This window comes from Epinephelus moara, chromosome 22 (genome assembly GCF_006386435.1).
Source record: "Epinephelus moara isolate mb chromosome 22, YSFRI_EMoa_1.0, whole genome shotgun sequence".
In the NCBI taxonomy this organism is placed as follows: Eukaryota; Metazoa; Chordata; class Actinopteri; order Perciformes; family Serranidae; genus Epinephelus; species Epinephelus moara.
The window spans coordinates 22961978-22977766 of record NC_065527.1 but is presented as its reverse complement, the minus strand read 5'-3'; the positions used below and the strand labels follow the sequence as shown (position 1 = coordinate 22977766).

The window sequence follows — 15789 nt, the reverse complement described above, 5'->3', positions numbered from 1 at the left end:
CTCTTCCAGCATGTTTATCTGTCTATATGCCTGAATATACAAATGACAAGGTGACCTCTCTACATCCTCTGTAAGGTGGTTATTCTTTTGTAAGCAAAGGTCTTAACCTAGAAGTTTAAAAGACACATATCATCTACTTCCTAATATACTAAATGTATCCCACCGTGCCTTTTCCCTGCAGCCAACTTCAAAGCACAGAGGCTGGCTGATGGACCCGGTGGGAGGAAATCCCTGGTGGACGCTGCTGGTGGCAGCACTTCCTGCCCTGCTCTGCACCATCCTCATCTTTATGGACCAGCAGATCACTGCAGTCATCATTAACCGCAAGGAGCACAAGCTCAAGGTCAGCGCGGCCGGTGGAGGTTTACTTTTGGCAGTGTTGTGTCTCAGAGTTACACACAGGTTGTCTGAAGTGGAAGTATCCTAGATTGTCTTTTCTATTTATGTCTTTGGTGTCTATCCCTTCCTTTATATCCAGCAGTGCAAACATTAGGGCTGTATCAAATAGTTTGAAGCTTTGTTCGCGACGCTGACGTTCAAATTCCAAATCAACATATTTTTTCACATGTGTTTAAACCCAGTATTTATGCACAGTTGCAGATAAAGATCAGGCTATACTCACATTATTAGTATTATACTGTACAGAATTAGAATCCAGTGGTGGCTGCGTGTGATTTAGGAATGGGTACCGTAACCTGGTACAAAACGAGTCCTGGGACTATTGATAAGCTTGTTTTGTCGGATCTTATTATCATGCTGCAGCCTCTCCTCTGCTCTCTGTGTTGGGGCTAAACTCCTTCACATACACACAAGCACACATGAAACGGAGTTAAGTCAGCGGCCAGCAGAGAAGAGAGGCCACGATGGAGACAAAGTGAAGATAACTCACAATAAAATGTTAGTGAGTAACAGCCACTATTTTATCAGTACACCTGTCCAACAAGCATGAGCACGTAGAAAGCAATATTTTAATCTGCTCTGTCCGCAGTCTCTCATCCACTGCGGTTATGTTTTACATAGTGCTAACTCAGGTATTGTTACAAACAAGCTAAAACAAAAGCTGTCTGTATGTAGTCTAACTGTTTAACTTTTATCTTAAAATTTACCAGCTGTACCTGCAGGCGGTGAATCACCTCAGCAGCAGAGGAGAGGATGAATGACTGATACTGATTCTGTGTTCGTCATTCTCTCTAAATTTCACTCAGTACTGTGATGTCAGAAATATGATTATTGTTTAAACATTTCAGATTTTGATGTAGTTATGTTTAAAATATTTAGTCGTGATACTCTTCTTTATTAATTATTTTTTTAAAAATTATATATATATTTTAAAAAGCCATTATATAGAAACAAAAAAGAATGGATAAGAGTGTTAGAAAGTCCAAAACTGAATACATTTGTTGAAAAAAAGACTCCAGATTTTCAAGTTCATGTTTTATGTAATGAAATATTCTGTTTCAGTTCGTATTTGTCACTGTTTGGCCTTTCAAAAACAACTTTTTCACTTATCTCTCCCACTTGCTGCACACAAAGGGAGCCACGCACCTGTACCAACAGGGCTGTCTACCAGCACCATAAATTAAATGCATTCATTACAAAGAGTTGATGTCATAAAAGAGGACTTACTCATTTAATTGTATGAATCACTGTATTGGAATTGAGAATTTTGTTCAGTTTTTTTTTTTTTTAAGGGTGAAGTTGTCTTAAAAAATGAGGACAGACATTCAAAGCTTTATTCGAAAACCTCTGTAAAGGCTTTGAATGTAAAAAATGACATTCGGTACAGCCCTAGTTTAAACAGATTTATTAACGTACCAAATGTCTAATATAATTCATTCTAATTTTATTTTAAATTTGGTTCTGCTGCGTCCAGATTTCTGTCTTTATATCTGGACTCACAGTCCTCTTTATCCCTCTGTAGCTCAGTCATCTCTCATCGGTCCTCTCCCTTTATGTCATCCTCGATTATGGTTGAAGCTAACATATTCTCTTGTCTGTCCTTCTGCTGTGTTCATCTCACAGAAACGCTTCAACTATAATCTCTTTTAGCTTTATTTCTGGGGTATTTTTATGCCTCAGGGTTCTACAGTTTTAAAAATAAATTCAGTCCACCTTTTAAAATGCATAAAGCAAATGTTTGAAGCTCAGTATTCCAAGTATAGATGGGCATATTAAATTTTTTAGACATGCTCTCCAATCTTGTTTTCTGTAATTCTATTTTTCTTAGTACATTCCCTCCACAGGGACAAACTCATAACTGCTTAGCTGGCTCTCAAACTTACTTGCTGTCTCTTTCTCTCCCTGTGTGTCCTATAGAAAGGCTGTGGCTATCACCTGGATTTGCTGGTAGTGGCAGTTATGCTGGGCCTGTGCTCCATTATGGGCCTGCCGTGGTTCGTAGCTGCAACCGTCCTCTCCATCTCCCACGTTAACAGCCTGAAGGTGGAGTCTGGCTGCTCCGCTCCGGGAGAGCAGCCCAAGTTTCTGGGCATCCGGGAGCAGCGCGTCACTGGATTCATGATCTTTGTCCTCATGGGTTGTTCCGTTTTCATGACCTCAGTGCTCAAGGTGAGATACAGGAAACAGTGGCATAATACTAGTAAGAATTTGAATTTAATTCTTATTTATGCTGCATTTATTTTTAACACACTTATACATCCCATCACCTTTTCTGAAATGTAAGGTGAATTGCTGTTTCTGCTCTTCACAGTTTATTCCTATGCCAGTCCTGTATGGAGTCTTTCTCTACATGGGTGTCTCTTCCCTCAAAGGCATTCAAGTAAGACTCTACTCTGCTGGTCTTTGAAGATAGCGTGTCCTTTTTATTCTCAACGGTAGTCATGAGCTGTTAGTAAAGAGAAGTTTGCCCCTTGTAGTTCCAAACCTTTGATCGTAATTTTTAATCCGTAAAAGCTTTTGTCGAACATGTTCCCTCTTCTGAATAATGTATTGAATTCCATTTCGTTTTCATTTGCATTTCTTATCGCTCTCACTGAGGCTCTCATTTTCTCTTTAGTTCTTTGACAGAATCAAGCTGTTCGGCATGCCTGCCAAGCACCAGCCTGATCTGATCTATCTGCGCTACGTGCCGCTGTGGAAGGTCCATATCTTCACCATAGTGCAGCTCACCTGTTTGGTGTTGCTCTGGGTCATCAAGGCCTCTGCAGCAGCTGTTGTGTTTCCCATGATGGTAATGACCTCAAAGACTGTTACATAGTAATGGGATTAAATAAAGTTTCTAATATCACCACGATACATAATTTATGCTTAGTTTGGTGTCAGATGAAATTAAGATATTAAATATCTTTCCAGTGTACTGCTTTTATTCTGTTTGATTCAGATTTTGTGATGTTATTAAAGATCTGTAATAATAGATTCCTTGTCTGTGTGTCTCAAGGTTCTGGCGCTGGTCTTTGTGCGAAAGCTTCTAGACTTGATCTTCACAAAGAGAGAGCTGAGCTGGCTGGATGACTTGATGCCAGAAAGCAAGAAGAAGAAAGAGGACGACAAGAAAAAGAAAGCACAAGAAAAGCTGGTAAAACTCATTCCATGTTTTTTTGTTTAGTTTTGTTGTCAAATAAAATCAAACTGTAATTAAATAGCACAGTGAGAAAAGTTTAGTTTTTCCATTCTTTATCAAAAAGTGGACCATAGCAGCTTGTTGATTTTAACTGTTTCTGTACTGCGTTGACCCACTTCAACGTCCACATTGGAGAAAATCTAAACTGAATTCACTCAGACTTTGTCTTTGGTTACAGAACCAAGCAGTTTTTTGCTAAATGTTTTACAGTATAACAATATTGAGTTACCAAGAGCTTACCAGAGGTAGTGAGTTTCACAGTTTAGAGGCATAAAAACAGACGGGTCTCTCATTGGTGCTCTTATGGGACACATGAGGAACATGTAAAAGAAAAGCAGTGGAGGACCTTAGTGATCTGGCAGGAACATCAAATGAAAGAAAATCTTTGACGCATGGAGGAGCAAGGTCATTTAAAGCTTTATAAACAAGTAAAGGTTAGTAAATAGTATGTACATAAAGCAGTGCAATCTCATCAAACCCAGTCTGGGGCGTCGGTGGCTTAGTGGTAGAGCAGGCGCCCCATGTATAAGGTTGTTGCCGCAGCGGCCCGGGTTCGACTCCAGCCTGTGGCCCTTTGCTGCATGTCCCTCCCTCTCTCCTCCCTTCACACTTCACTATCCTATCAATTGAAGGCAAAAAATGCCCATAAAATATCTTTAAACCCAATCTGAAGAGCTAGACTATTAGAAATGTCATGATTTAGGAAAAATAAGAAGTGTCACCAGTGTTTTACCTGCCTCACTGCAGTCATGGCTGTACTCCAATGCTGTTTTCATTCAGGAAGAAGAGTCCAGACTGCAGGAGGAAGAGGAGAGGGGACTGAAGGTCAGCTATGAATCCTCGAACCGGCTCAACATCCCAGTGAAAACACTCTCAGGGAGGTGAGTGGTGCAGCCCATAAATGCACTTAAATGTCCAGCCCTGGGATGTAAAGCAGCATTTAATTTAAAATACTCAGTGAAGCATCGAGCGTATTCTACATTTAATTATACAGTACCATATCACACCACAAGAACTCAGTCTTTATATTTGCTTTTTATGATCTGACTAATGAGGCTGTAAAATCCATTTTTATGACTTAAAATGCTGTAAAATGTTAAAATTTCCCAAAAGATTTTCTTCCTCCCTAATAAATGTCTTTATGGCATATATGATCTAAAAACTTGAGGAAAAAATAAAGCTAAAAGTAAATAATAAACTGGAGCTATAAACACATTTTCTGATGCATCATGTACAACTTGTAATGGTAATTCTGACACTGGTGGTCAGCTGTGTGTTATTATGTCCATCTTGAACAGATCATACAGCATAGGACTAGTGACCCACAGCCTCCCAATGGAAGAAGAGGTAGCAGGATTGTGTGTCTGATGGAAAACATCTGACCCACATGGCTGCTTTCTAACCCTCCACACTGATACTCAGACATTTAGCGCATGGCCCAAACTGCCCTCAGCTATTTAAAAGAAACAAACACTGGCTTTAAAACACGCAGCTTTGTGTGTTGTTGGGTTTTGTTTTGTTTTTTGTATTTTGAGGGTAAATGGTCTGTGATAAAACGTTTGTCCTGTTGAGATAAAGCCATCCTTGTCTAACTAACTAACAATGTGTACACAATCTAATCATCATGACACATAACTTTTGCCTCTAATGCAAAAGGCACACGTTTCTTGGTACATGTTAATGTGGAACATACTGTGTGTGGCCTTTTTGTGCCGTTGATTTGTTTTAATCTCTGATTTGTGTGCATGTTTGTGTCTGCTTGTTTGAACTGTCCTGCACTGAACCTCTCCCACTGATTTTTTGTCTACATGCCTGTCTTCTCTTTGGGTTTATGTTTGTGTGTGTTTGCGTTTTTTCTTGCATGTAGTTCTCATTCTGACCCCTTGGTTGTAAATATCTCTGATGAAATGGCCAAAACCGCAGCGTGGAAAGCAGTGAACTCGAGTGCAGAGTCTTGTGTCCAACCTGTGAAGCGTAGTGGAAGGTAGCTATGCCATCTCCTGGAGTTTTCCAGAGCCCCCCTCCCAACTGCATTACTTTAAAGGAATACCACACACCCCAAAATGACCAGTTGTATATCAATGACTCATCACGTGTTACAATGAATTGTTGAAGAAAACTGTTTTTGTCGTATGCCTCCAGTGAGCAAAGAATCCAAAGATGGAGACATTTCTCGATGAACTGAAGTCATAGCGGACAGCGATCAACAACAGCAAAACTGTATCAAAACATCCTTTTTACAAACTCTCACACAGCTCGTGCAGTATAACCCAGATGTCATTGATCCAGTCGTATGCTCAGAGCTTCCCAAACAGACAGCACTTTTTCGACAGGAAAGTGAGCTAAAAGTGAATCTCACCTATGCTCTCTTCAAACTGCACTGACAAAACCTTTAGTTTTACCTTGCTGAACACAGGAGCTGCTGGTCTACTACTGAATCGATAAGTTACTTTGTCGAGTATTGTGCAACTTTGGTGCCACTCAAACTAGAACTGATCGAAACACAAACAATCAACCAATCAAGGCCAAGGCAGACCAGCGGCTCCTGTGTTCAGAGAGGTAAAGTTACTGTTTTTGTCAATGTGTGGCTTGAAGGCTGGCTTTTACTAGTTTTTACAAAAAGAAAAGAGCGTACAAAAACCACAACAGGCAGGGACATCATAGGCAGGGGTGAAATGCCCAGCATTGAGCAAAACAGAAAATAAGAAGACGCAAGGAATACTGCAGTGTCACTGACAAGGCGTCCTCCATGTCCATTATCGTCTCTCAAGACCACAAAGGTCCCCATGATCACCAACCTTGACCCCTGAAAATCCAGAGCCCCTCCAGGGAGCGAAAAATTGTCCAGTCATCCATGAGCCACTATCCATTCCGCATGTCCCCATGCCAAAGGGGACAAAACAAGATTCACCAAATGAATTAGATCACTTCGAAGTCAAATAAGATTTCCATCTTTCCAATATTCACATTTTCAGTGGCATGTCTCAGGGAAAAAGTCAGTTGTTCTGTCCATTCAGAGGTTGGGGACTCTTTACTCAACCATTTCCTAGTAATTACCTTTGTAGAACCTGCTAGTAGTATTTGTAATAAAAATCTGTCCTGCTTTGTTAGTCCAGACTGCACATTTCCCAAATACATTACACTGAAGTTAAAATCCAGCTGTAAACACATTAAATGACACTTGGATTATGCTGCGCAAGTTGTGTGAGAGTTTGTAAACAATCTATTTGCCATAGTTTCACTGTTGTTAGACGTGGACCCCTATGACTTATGTTAATCAAGAATTTTCTCAGTTTTTGGATTCTTCGTTTTTCTGCGGAGGGTTGCAAAAAAAGTTTTCCTAACAAATTCAACGTAGCTTGAGGTGAGTAATTGATACATAAAAGTCATTTTGGGGGGTGAAGTATTCCTTTAATATGGTTATATAATGTTGACAAAAATAACATTCTCTGTTAGGGACTGCTGAGTTTTATGACTCTGTAAAATTATTTTTATACTGTAGTGAAGTAGACTGAGGCTCAGAGCTTCCTGGACGGCAGGGGATCAGTTCAATATATGTTAAGCAGGACAGAAAGGTTGAGTGTTGGGTATCACCGTCTAAATCTGTACAAACAGAGAGAAAGGTTTGTTCTGGTCTCCTTTAGCTCCTCAAGATGTTAGCTTGAGTATGCTGACAGGAAATCTTTTATACATACTGAGGAAATCCATGAACATTTTAACACAAGTTGAATAGTTTTAACTGAGAGCTGCATATTTTAACACAGTCCTCACATAAGCCCTCATCATCAACATGTGCTGTAGGTGGTAAAATCTTTGTTCTCAGCACTATCACTCCTCTTTGCAGTCACTCTCCACCCTCAGCACCACCATAAACTAGCACAAGCGCTCATCTTGCCTCTGTCTTCTCCATCTCTGTATAACAGCCAGGAAAAGGTGGCCTGCGTTAGAGTCGACGTCAGCCCAGATTCACCAGGAGGGGGTTCTACTACCGAGACCTTCCTGTGATAAATGGAGGCCCTCCTTCCCTCTCGATACCTTCTCCCACACAACACTTTACCCCGCTGACGAGCACCATCTTAGTGGCAAAGGGGGCGTAGAACTGGAGCAGGACAACCTGCCTGCGGGGTTCCTTTTGTCGGGGCAGCAGGCAAGCTCCCCCGGGGCTGTGAGTCCTACTCCACTCAAGTCTTGAAGTGTGCAGCACATGCACAGGTGGCTGCCATGACGCAGTGCAGAGCGCACATCTCCAAGCAACGAAGGCTGTTACTGCCCACCGACGCTCACTGTTTTGGAACTTTCTCAACCTTGCAATTTGTCACACATCAGAACCACAGATGCCAAAGGAAGGGGCCTCACTGGTGAGGATCTTGGACTGTGTGAATTAAAATTTACTTTTAGCCCACTGAACATTTTAATTTCAATTTTATTGTTAATGTTTAAGCTGGTCACAGTACTGTACATTTTCTTAGTAGCTCATACACCATGAGTTGCGCTGCACTGTTTTTTCACATGTATTTAAAGTCATATTAAGACTCTTCACCTAACTACACCAGCTTCAAACTCATTTGATTAAAGCCATTCAGGTACTGTCAGCGCCAGCCGATTATATTTCATAATTAGCCTGGCACAGCAAATGACACAAACCAAAACAGAGGTACATTCAGATCAAAACTACGACATCACACTACTATTATACTACATACATCTGTGTAGAATTTGATCATGGTTCATCTCTCCTGTCTGCAGGGGAACACTCAGTATTGATATTGCTGCTCATAAGTTGGTCAGTTTTCACTGTAAACCTCACTGTTCATATTGTATGTGTTCTTATAGAAACATTGTTAATGTATGTATGTATGTATACTGTGTTCTTCTCATTTGTAACATTACCTACTTCAGAGGCCATATGAAGTCTGTACTGTACAGTAAGCACTTTGCCAGTATAGTTTCTTACCTAAAATGGATTTTAGTGTGTTCATAAAAAGGTTACTCCTCCTCCCACCATATCTATAGAGCTTAGAGTTGGGTCAGTGTCTGGTTTTGTCGGTCTGGTCTGGTGTACAAGCTTAAACCAGTTTGATTTTATGCAAACCGGCTGAATTGGCATTTTCAGTATGACACGTTCTGGTAAATTAAAAGTAGCATGCATCGGCAGTCCGTGCTGATAGCGTCAGGGCGCTAAACACAACTTGTATTGCATTAGTAATAAGCAATATGACAGCGTGATTAATATAATATTTTGTTAATAAACAGACCAACGGAGCCACTGGTGTCTGACAGTGCTGTGAACAGTTTACTGGAGGGGCGGGAGAGGGAAAGAGTTGCGCACATTGTGTTTGTTTGCTAGAAAGTTTGTGTGTTTTTTAGGGTGACAAGAGGAGACATAGTCGAGCGACACGATGCACTGTTCAGAGCTGAACTGTTCTTAAAAGCCCTGTTGCTATTTATTCTTGTGGCTTGCTTTGAAAGCGCAGCAGCGGACAAGCAACAGCTGATTCGTGAAGTTGAAATAAGGACTTACCGAGATGACACCTTCTTATTTCACTACAACAACAAAATAAGGTAGCATCTAGCTGGAGGGAGATTGGCAGGGAGCTGGATGTTTCTGGTGAATGACCATTGCTATTGTATGTAATTTTCAGTAAATATAACAATATAAAACATGTTTTCTGATTAAAAGGCACAAATGCAGGATGTTTTAAGAGGTTTGGTCCAGTCCGATCTGGAGCAAACAGCTGATATGGACGTGGTTTGTTTACATGATGTGACAGAAATGCATATTTAATGGATTCAATGCATAATGCTCTGTCAAGTGCGACACCTTGTAAAATTCATTACACCAGTCCAGACTGGTGTTCAGCTTAATAACAAACTAGTTTGAAATCTTTACACCGACCCAACTCTAATAGAGCTGTTGTTCAAATGTCAGTTAAACAACTCAGGAATCTTTAATGATTTCTGACTTGGTCACTTGATTTTTTTTTTATTTTTTTTTGTCAAAACGCAGTGATAATTAGTTGACTGTATTTACTATCATCGCTGATATCACAACTATTTTAATAAATGCTGTAAATCATAAAATATAGTAAGGTGCAAAATAAAAGAAAGAATATTCCTGACCCCAGTTAGATGCACCGGTTTTTATACTGTCTGTATTATTGATGGTAAGTGTGTGTGTGTGTGTGTGTGTGTGTGTGTGTGTGTGTGTGTGTGTGTGTGTGTGTGTGTGTGTGTGTGTGTGCGTGCGTGCGTGCGTGCGNGTGCGTGCGTGCGTGCGTGCGTGCGTGCGTGCGTGCGTGCGTGCGTGCGTGTGGTGTAAAGATAATTTGGTATGTTTAGCGTTGAAAATCATTTTATGCAAAATATTTCTACAGTAAATGTAAAAACTATAATATTCTATGAAGTTGTTCTTATTTTGCTAAGTGCGGTCCTGTTTTAGCAATAAGTATCCCATACTGTGCAACGTATGGACTCATGAACCTGACTCATATTCAGGCAAAGAATAATTTGTGAAATGATTTTTGTGTCTATTTCATTGGCTCTGTCTGTGTGTAGCTACAGTGACTCTACGGACAATAGCTTACGTGCCTTGTCGAAGCTCTTTATGTGCAAGTCTTGTACTGATAATTTTAAGTGTTCAGAACAGATGTACAGGTACACATATAATGGCACACATGCCAAAGACAGACCTTCATCACTTTACAAGAGTGAACCAGTACACGGCTCATCACAGAGGCTAATGTGTGTTGTAGTGTTATTCCACGTCTGTGTGAAAGTCGTAGCGTGAGCTACCAACTCAAACGATGTAATTTTAGCCTCCATTTACAAATGTTACTCTTAAAACTGTTTGTGTGTGTACTGTTGTCACAACTCTAGTATTTGCTCACATTTAAAAGTTGTTGATATTGAGGTACTATTTTTTGTTTTTTAAATGATCAGTGAATGTCAATTTATTGTACCGTCAACATCAAAACTGAAGTTGATGACATATTTTTTCTAAAAACCTTAAATTTGAATTCAGTCACACGTACTTCACGATGACTTCCATACACATATGGACCATTTGATATAAAAAGTAAAATGTGAGCTTGGTTATTTTGATGAAAAAATAGACTACTGTCACATGACATCAGTTTCAACATACATATGTCAGCTTCAAGAGGTGGATCAACTATGTCAACAACAAAAAGGTGGAGATTTTACACTCTGTCGTCACTTAGTAAAATGTATTTGTTCTGATGTACAGACACATGACATCAGCGAAGCACATAGCGACCTGTTGTTAGCCGGAATGATGACTTTCCTGTCATGAGTGATCGGTGCAAAGCAATAAAAGTGAATACATGGTGATTTTCCTCTGTCTTGTCTTTTGTCTTTTGTAAAACCACACTGTCAAGTTGCAGGAAGGAACCATAAAGAACTAACGTTACGATACTGAGCACCACTTGGAAGAAATGATACCAAAGGAAATTTCCTTTGTGTACAAATACCACACTGTGATCGACAAAAAACTAAATGCAGCATGCAAACTTAAATACAATTTCTAAAATGCATTCATGTATTTTGTAGATGTATTAATTCATTGTTAAAATGGCACATTATAAATTGTTAAGGCCTTCAAACTTAAAAGTTTAGGACTTGGGACTCCAGTGTAAAGACTTGAAAGTTACTTATGACTTGCAAAACAATGACTTGGTCCTACCTTTGTCAGATGAACAATATTAACTCCCATCACACTACCTACATTACCTTTTTTTTAATTTATAGATCCCCAGTGTAGAAATTATGTCTGTATAATCACACCTGTACTGTACGGTGTAAAGTCGAAATTAAAGCAGAACTAATTTATTAACCAGGCCAGTATCACCTAATATATATATATATATATATTTGTATGTGATGTCAGATCTTTCAGATCTTCTTTAAAACTCTTAATTTTTTTTTTTTAATTTTTATATACTTTAGGCACTCTGAGCGGTTGGGGGGTTTGGTGCCTTGCTCAGGGGCACCTCGGCAGTGCCCAGGAGGTGAACTGGCACCTCTCCGGCTACCAGTCCACGCTCCATATTTTTGGTCCGGACGGGGACTTGAACAGGCGCCCCTCCAGTTCCCAACCCAAGTCCCTATGGACTGAGCTACTGCTATTGAGATTGTTATTGGCCCTTTAATAACTTTTTATTATATCCATTACAGTTTGCGATCAACATTTATTTCATAAACACAAGGCAATTCCCCAGTCTATTTCCACTTGAAGGATAAGAGAAGATGTTACAGGTTAGTGTTATAGGTTCTTGACTGGCCCATTTGTAACATTCCCATGTTAAAGACACAAGGTGGCAGCAGAGATCTGTCTTACACACCACAGCTGAGTCCTGGTGGCACATTTATTTTCTGTGTTACCGTGGTTACAATAGTTGCGCACAGGTGTTGTCATATATTTTACCAATCAGACCACCTCTCTGGCCGGAGTGTTGAGATTGTGTTTGGCATTTCCTTCGCTGCTTTTTTAGTTTGGTAGGAAACCTGTTAAGGTGGGAAACCCATGACGAATCCTGAGCAGAGGTCTAATCAGCCAGTGAATGAAAACACCTGTGTGGATGTGCAGGGCCCTAACATTACTTTACAGACCTTAGATCACTGCACTTATGACCAAAATGACGCTAGCATGTTATTACACACCTACTGTTAATTATGACTGCTGTAATCGTATCTTCCTAATTTGATGCTATTGACTGCTCATTAGGGGTTCAAGGGCTGAAACCCTGTTGTTTTTGGCAGCAGCCGAAGGTCCTTTAGGCAGCGCTGATGAAGGCCCAGGAGCGAGACCAGGACCAGCTCAAAATGAATTGCGGACCTCCAGCAGGAAGTGGAGGATATTTGCTTACAATCAGTGTTCCTCGGGTGCTTTTCAGACTGCCAACCTATACTGTGGACTTCTACATTAAGTAAGCTAGACACTCATTTATTTTCATTCTTATATTTGCTTTTGATTGCATTATCAAGTAATGTGCTTTTATTTGTCTCTACATGCAGATGAAGATGACAGTGAGGCCAAGGGTGAGCCAGGGGATGACCCAGAAGACCATATTATGCACATTTAAACAATGATTTTTTATTTATTTATTTATTCATTTATTCAAAAGACGTTTTATTGTTCATGTGTTTCATGTGGCTGCTGGTCACTAAATTTATTCAGCAATTTCTTGACTAAAAGTGTACGTAAGTAGATAGAAATACACAAAGCACATAGATTCTACAAAGGTTTTTAACAAGGATAGGACCAGGTGGACTCTCCATTTGGCAATTTGGATACCCAAAATACTTTTTTTTTTAACTCCTGAAAGGGAATCTGCAAGTGAAATACTACAGATAACCACAACAGGAAATCCATGGCATTTACCCTGGACATCACCAGATTCTACCATTTTGCACATTAAATCAATTAAAAAAAACAAAAAAAAAAACAACTAAATGGCACTAAAAATGAAACAGACTTGGGGCATAGTCTCTGCAGTTTTAGAAATAATTTTGCCAGCGTGCCAAGTTTCGTGAGTTCTTAAGTATCCTTTGCCTTTTATAAACAACTTCCTGTTTCATAGCGAATAGTGCGATCCCACGGCGATGGCATTTGATGACAACTCAAAAGCTTCATTTCTGAGCATCAACAGGGTCTTTAAGATGAGGTTTAAACTGAACAAGGATATTGAACTTATTGAACAATAAGTTAACATGATTGAACCTAAGGATTTGTTTTTGCCAAAAGTGAACATAGAAAAAATACAGACATTATGAAACATGAAGTTCAAATGCATCCTCTGGGTGATCTCATACCATACCATACCATACCATACTCATATCATATATCCACTCCAATTTGGGGATTACCTGTACAGTCCTGTTTTTAAGAAAAACATTTCAGTCATTATTATACATGCTAATAAAAAGTTAATAATTATATACAGTCTACAGTAAAAAGTCACTAATTAAATGGTCCGATGTAAATGTTAGACTGATACACATTTTTAATGCTGTAAACTGTAATTAGATATCAAGTTATTTTGTATTGTATAGTTGTTTGTCTGAAATCAGTTTTACTGTAACGTTTTGATATACTGAATAAAATTAAGTGCAGTATTGATTTACAATTTCAACATCATTTCTGTGTTGTAAACGTATGTTAACGCAGGAGGACATTTATTTTGCCAACTTCCGCTAAATGGTATGTCCTATCCTATCTTGTTTTAGCTTTGCTTTGCTTGAAATTGCTGCCCCATCCCCTCCGTTACGACGCTCCTGATTGGTTGAATTGAATTTCGGATTGTGCTCGAGTGAAGCTATAAATACAAGGCTCCAGCAAAACGGACTTTTTCGTAAGGTTCCGTGGGCTTGCGGTGCGGTAAGTAGTTTTAATTTTACACAATTGAGCCACAAAGTGTAAAAGTTATTACTGTACAGGCCCGACGGAGCTCGTTCGTCAGCTCTCTATCTTCATACATACAAGTTTTTACAACATAGACGCCCTGGAGGAAGCTGGGAGAGCCCTGAGGGAGACACTTCGGCTCCAGAAAGTCTTAAGGCAGAAATGAAGGCCCTACCCCAACACCAGCAGCAGAAGACAACTGTCGCAGAGATGGCCTCCGTTGTGGTATGTGCAGAATAGCAGATAAACTGGCCCATGGCAAATTGGTTTGACACGGCATCATTTGAAAATCGCGCGGCGGGAGCTGTCCGCCATATTTGTTTTGTGGTGAAGCCGACTGTTAGGTTAGTGTAACTGCTTTATTCAAGTAAAAGAAAAATGAGAAGCTAACACAAATGTTTGTGGGTGTATTTATTTGGTTTTTGTGCAGTTTGAATGAAGTGTGCTTTATTGTGTTAAGGAGGCAACAAACAGTAAAGTTTTTTGGTCTAAATTTGGTGTAACAGAGGGACTTGTATGAAGAAGGTGCACAGTTGTATCTATCTGTTTCATAAGGAAAATTGGTGCAACAGTGCCGTTTGTTCACTGTGAGATTATTTTGTTAATTTACATCATAAAAAGCATTTCAGATTTCATAAACAAAAAAAAAAAACAAAAAAAAATCCCTCACTTTCACAGTCATGTATCTTTAAATGTGAGTTTTACCTGTAGTGGAATATTTAAGTGTATAAACTAGAATTTATTGACGCAGACCTCCTGTCAGTTACTGTATACTGACACCATTTCCCTCAGTGAGAACAAAGCTTGTATTTACTTGTATTTCACAGATAAGAAACAATAAATTGTGAAGACAGTAAAGCCTCCAATAAAATAGGATTTTAAGTCTTGTGTGTGATCTATCCTTCAGGGATTTAGTGATGGTGAGATGAAGCCTCATGAAGCATTGAAGCTTTCCAGTAAATTGGTTCAGGAAAGGGGTCATTTCTCGAGGCTTCATGTGCACACGAAACCACCTGCTGGCCAAAGTGTGTAAAACAAGCATGTAATCTGTGATGCACGGTATTTTGTGTCAGTAATGGTGGTTAGCAAAGGTTATTATTAACAATAACAATAATAATATAAAATATATGACCATATGATTTTCTTTTTTATCAATATAGTGTATTTTCTAGTGAGTATATTATGACTATATTGTATCAAATACATGTATACTGAACTTATTGTTTTGTGAATGCATCTTATGTGTATAAACCAATCATTTGGCCAAAAATTTTATTGTGGTGAAGTATCATATAATATAACTAGAGAAGCAATTTCTGAAGAAATTGCGGGTGTGAATGCTGCCAGCTGAAGCCACGCTGCAATGCTGCCTTGAATACAATAAAGTTTGAATGATTTCAATCTTTGAAAGTTTGTTGAAAAGCTGACGCCACACTGAATAGCTGCCTTTAATAAAATAAAGTTTGAATGATTTGAATATTTGAATGTTTTACTGAGATTTATGAAATCCAATATGGCCACCGCCTAGTGACGCCACAATATGCAAATTAGATGAGTTAATTTACTCCCATCAGATTCCTCTTCCTTTATTTTGAGGATGAGACGACAATAACAGCACAAAACAAAAGAAATCTGCTGTGCAAATATGTTCAAAATGCTATTTTACTGAGATTTATGAAATCCAATATGGCTGCCCCCTCGTGACGCCACAATATGCAAATTAGATGAGTTAATTTACTCCCATCACAACCTTTGGGTCATGATGAATAGTTTTCTCATTTACAGTATG

At 39.3% G+C, this 15789-nt stretch overlaps 1 protein-coding gene across 10 annotated transcripts in view; it reads left to right on the top strand.

Moving 5' to 3' along the window:
• LOC126383453 (sodium bicarbonate cotransporter 3-like) overlaps positions 1 to 10928 on the top strand; it is a 62498-nt gene extending 51570 nt beyond the window's left edge. For 7 of the 10 annotated variants that reach the window (XM_050033944.1, XM_050033950.1, XM_050033949.1 and 4 more), the window contains 8 exons: positions 182 to 343; positions 2317 to 2568; positions 2711 to 2779; positions 3017 to 3190; positions 3398 to 3535; positions 4361 to 4461; positions 5448 to 5564; positions 7504 to 10928. In XM_050033944.1, coding sequence (XP_049889901.1) covers positions 182 to 343; positions 2317 to 2568; positions 2711 to 2779; positions 3017 to 3190; positions 3398 to 3535; positions 4361 to 4461; positions 5448 to 5564; positions 7504 to 7585 — 1095 coding nt within the window. In that variant the 3' untranslated portion in view covers positions 7586 to 10928. Of the gene's footprint in view, positions 1 to 181; positions 344 to 2316; positions 2569 to 2710; positions 2780 to 3016; positions 3191 to 3397; positions 3536 to 4360; positions 4462 to 4878; positions 4928 to 5447; positions 5565 to 7503 lie in introns of all 10 variants that reach the window. The other 3 variants (XM_050033951.1, XM_050033947.1, XM_050033946.1) reach the window with 2 other exon arrangements.
• The last annotated feature ends 4861 nt before the right edge of the window (positions 10929 to 15789 follow it).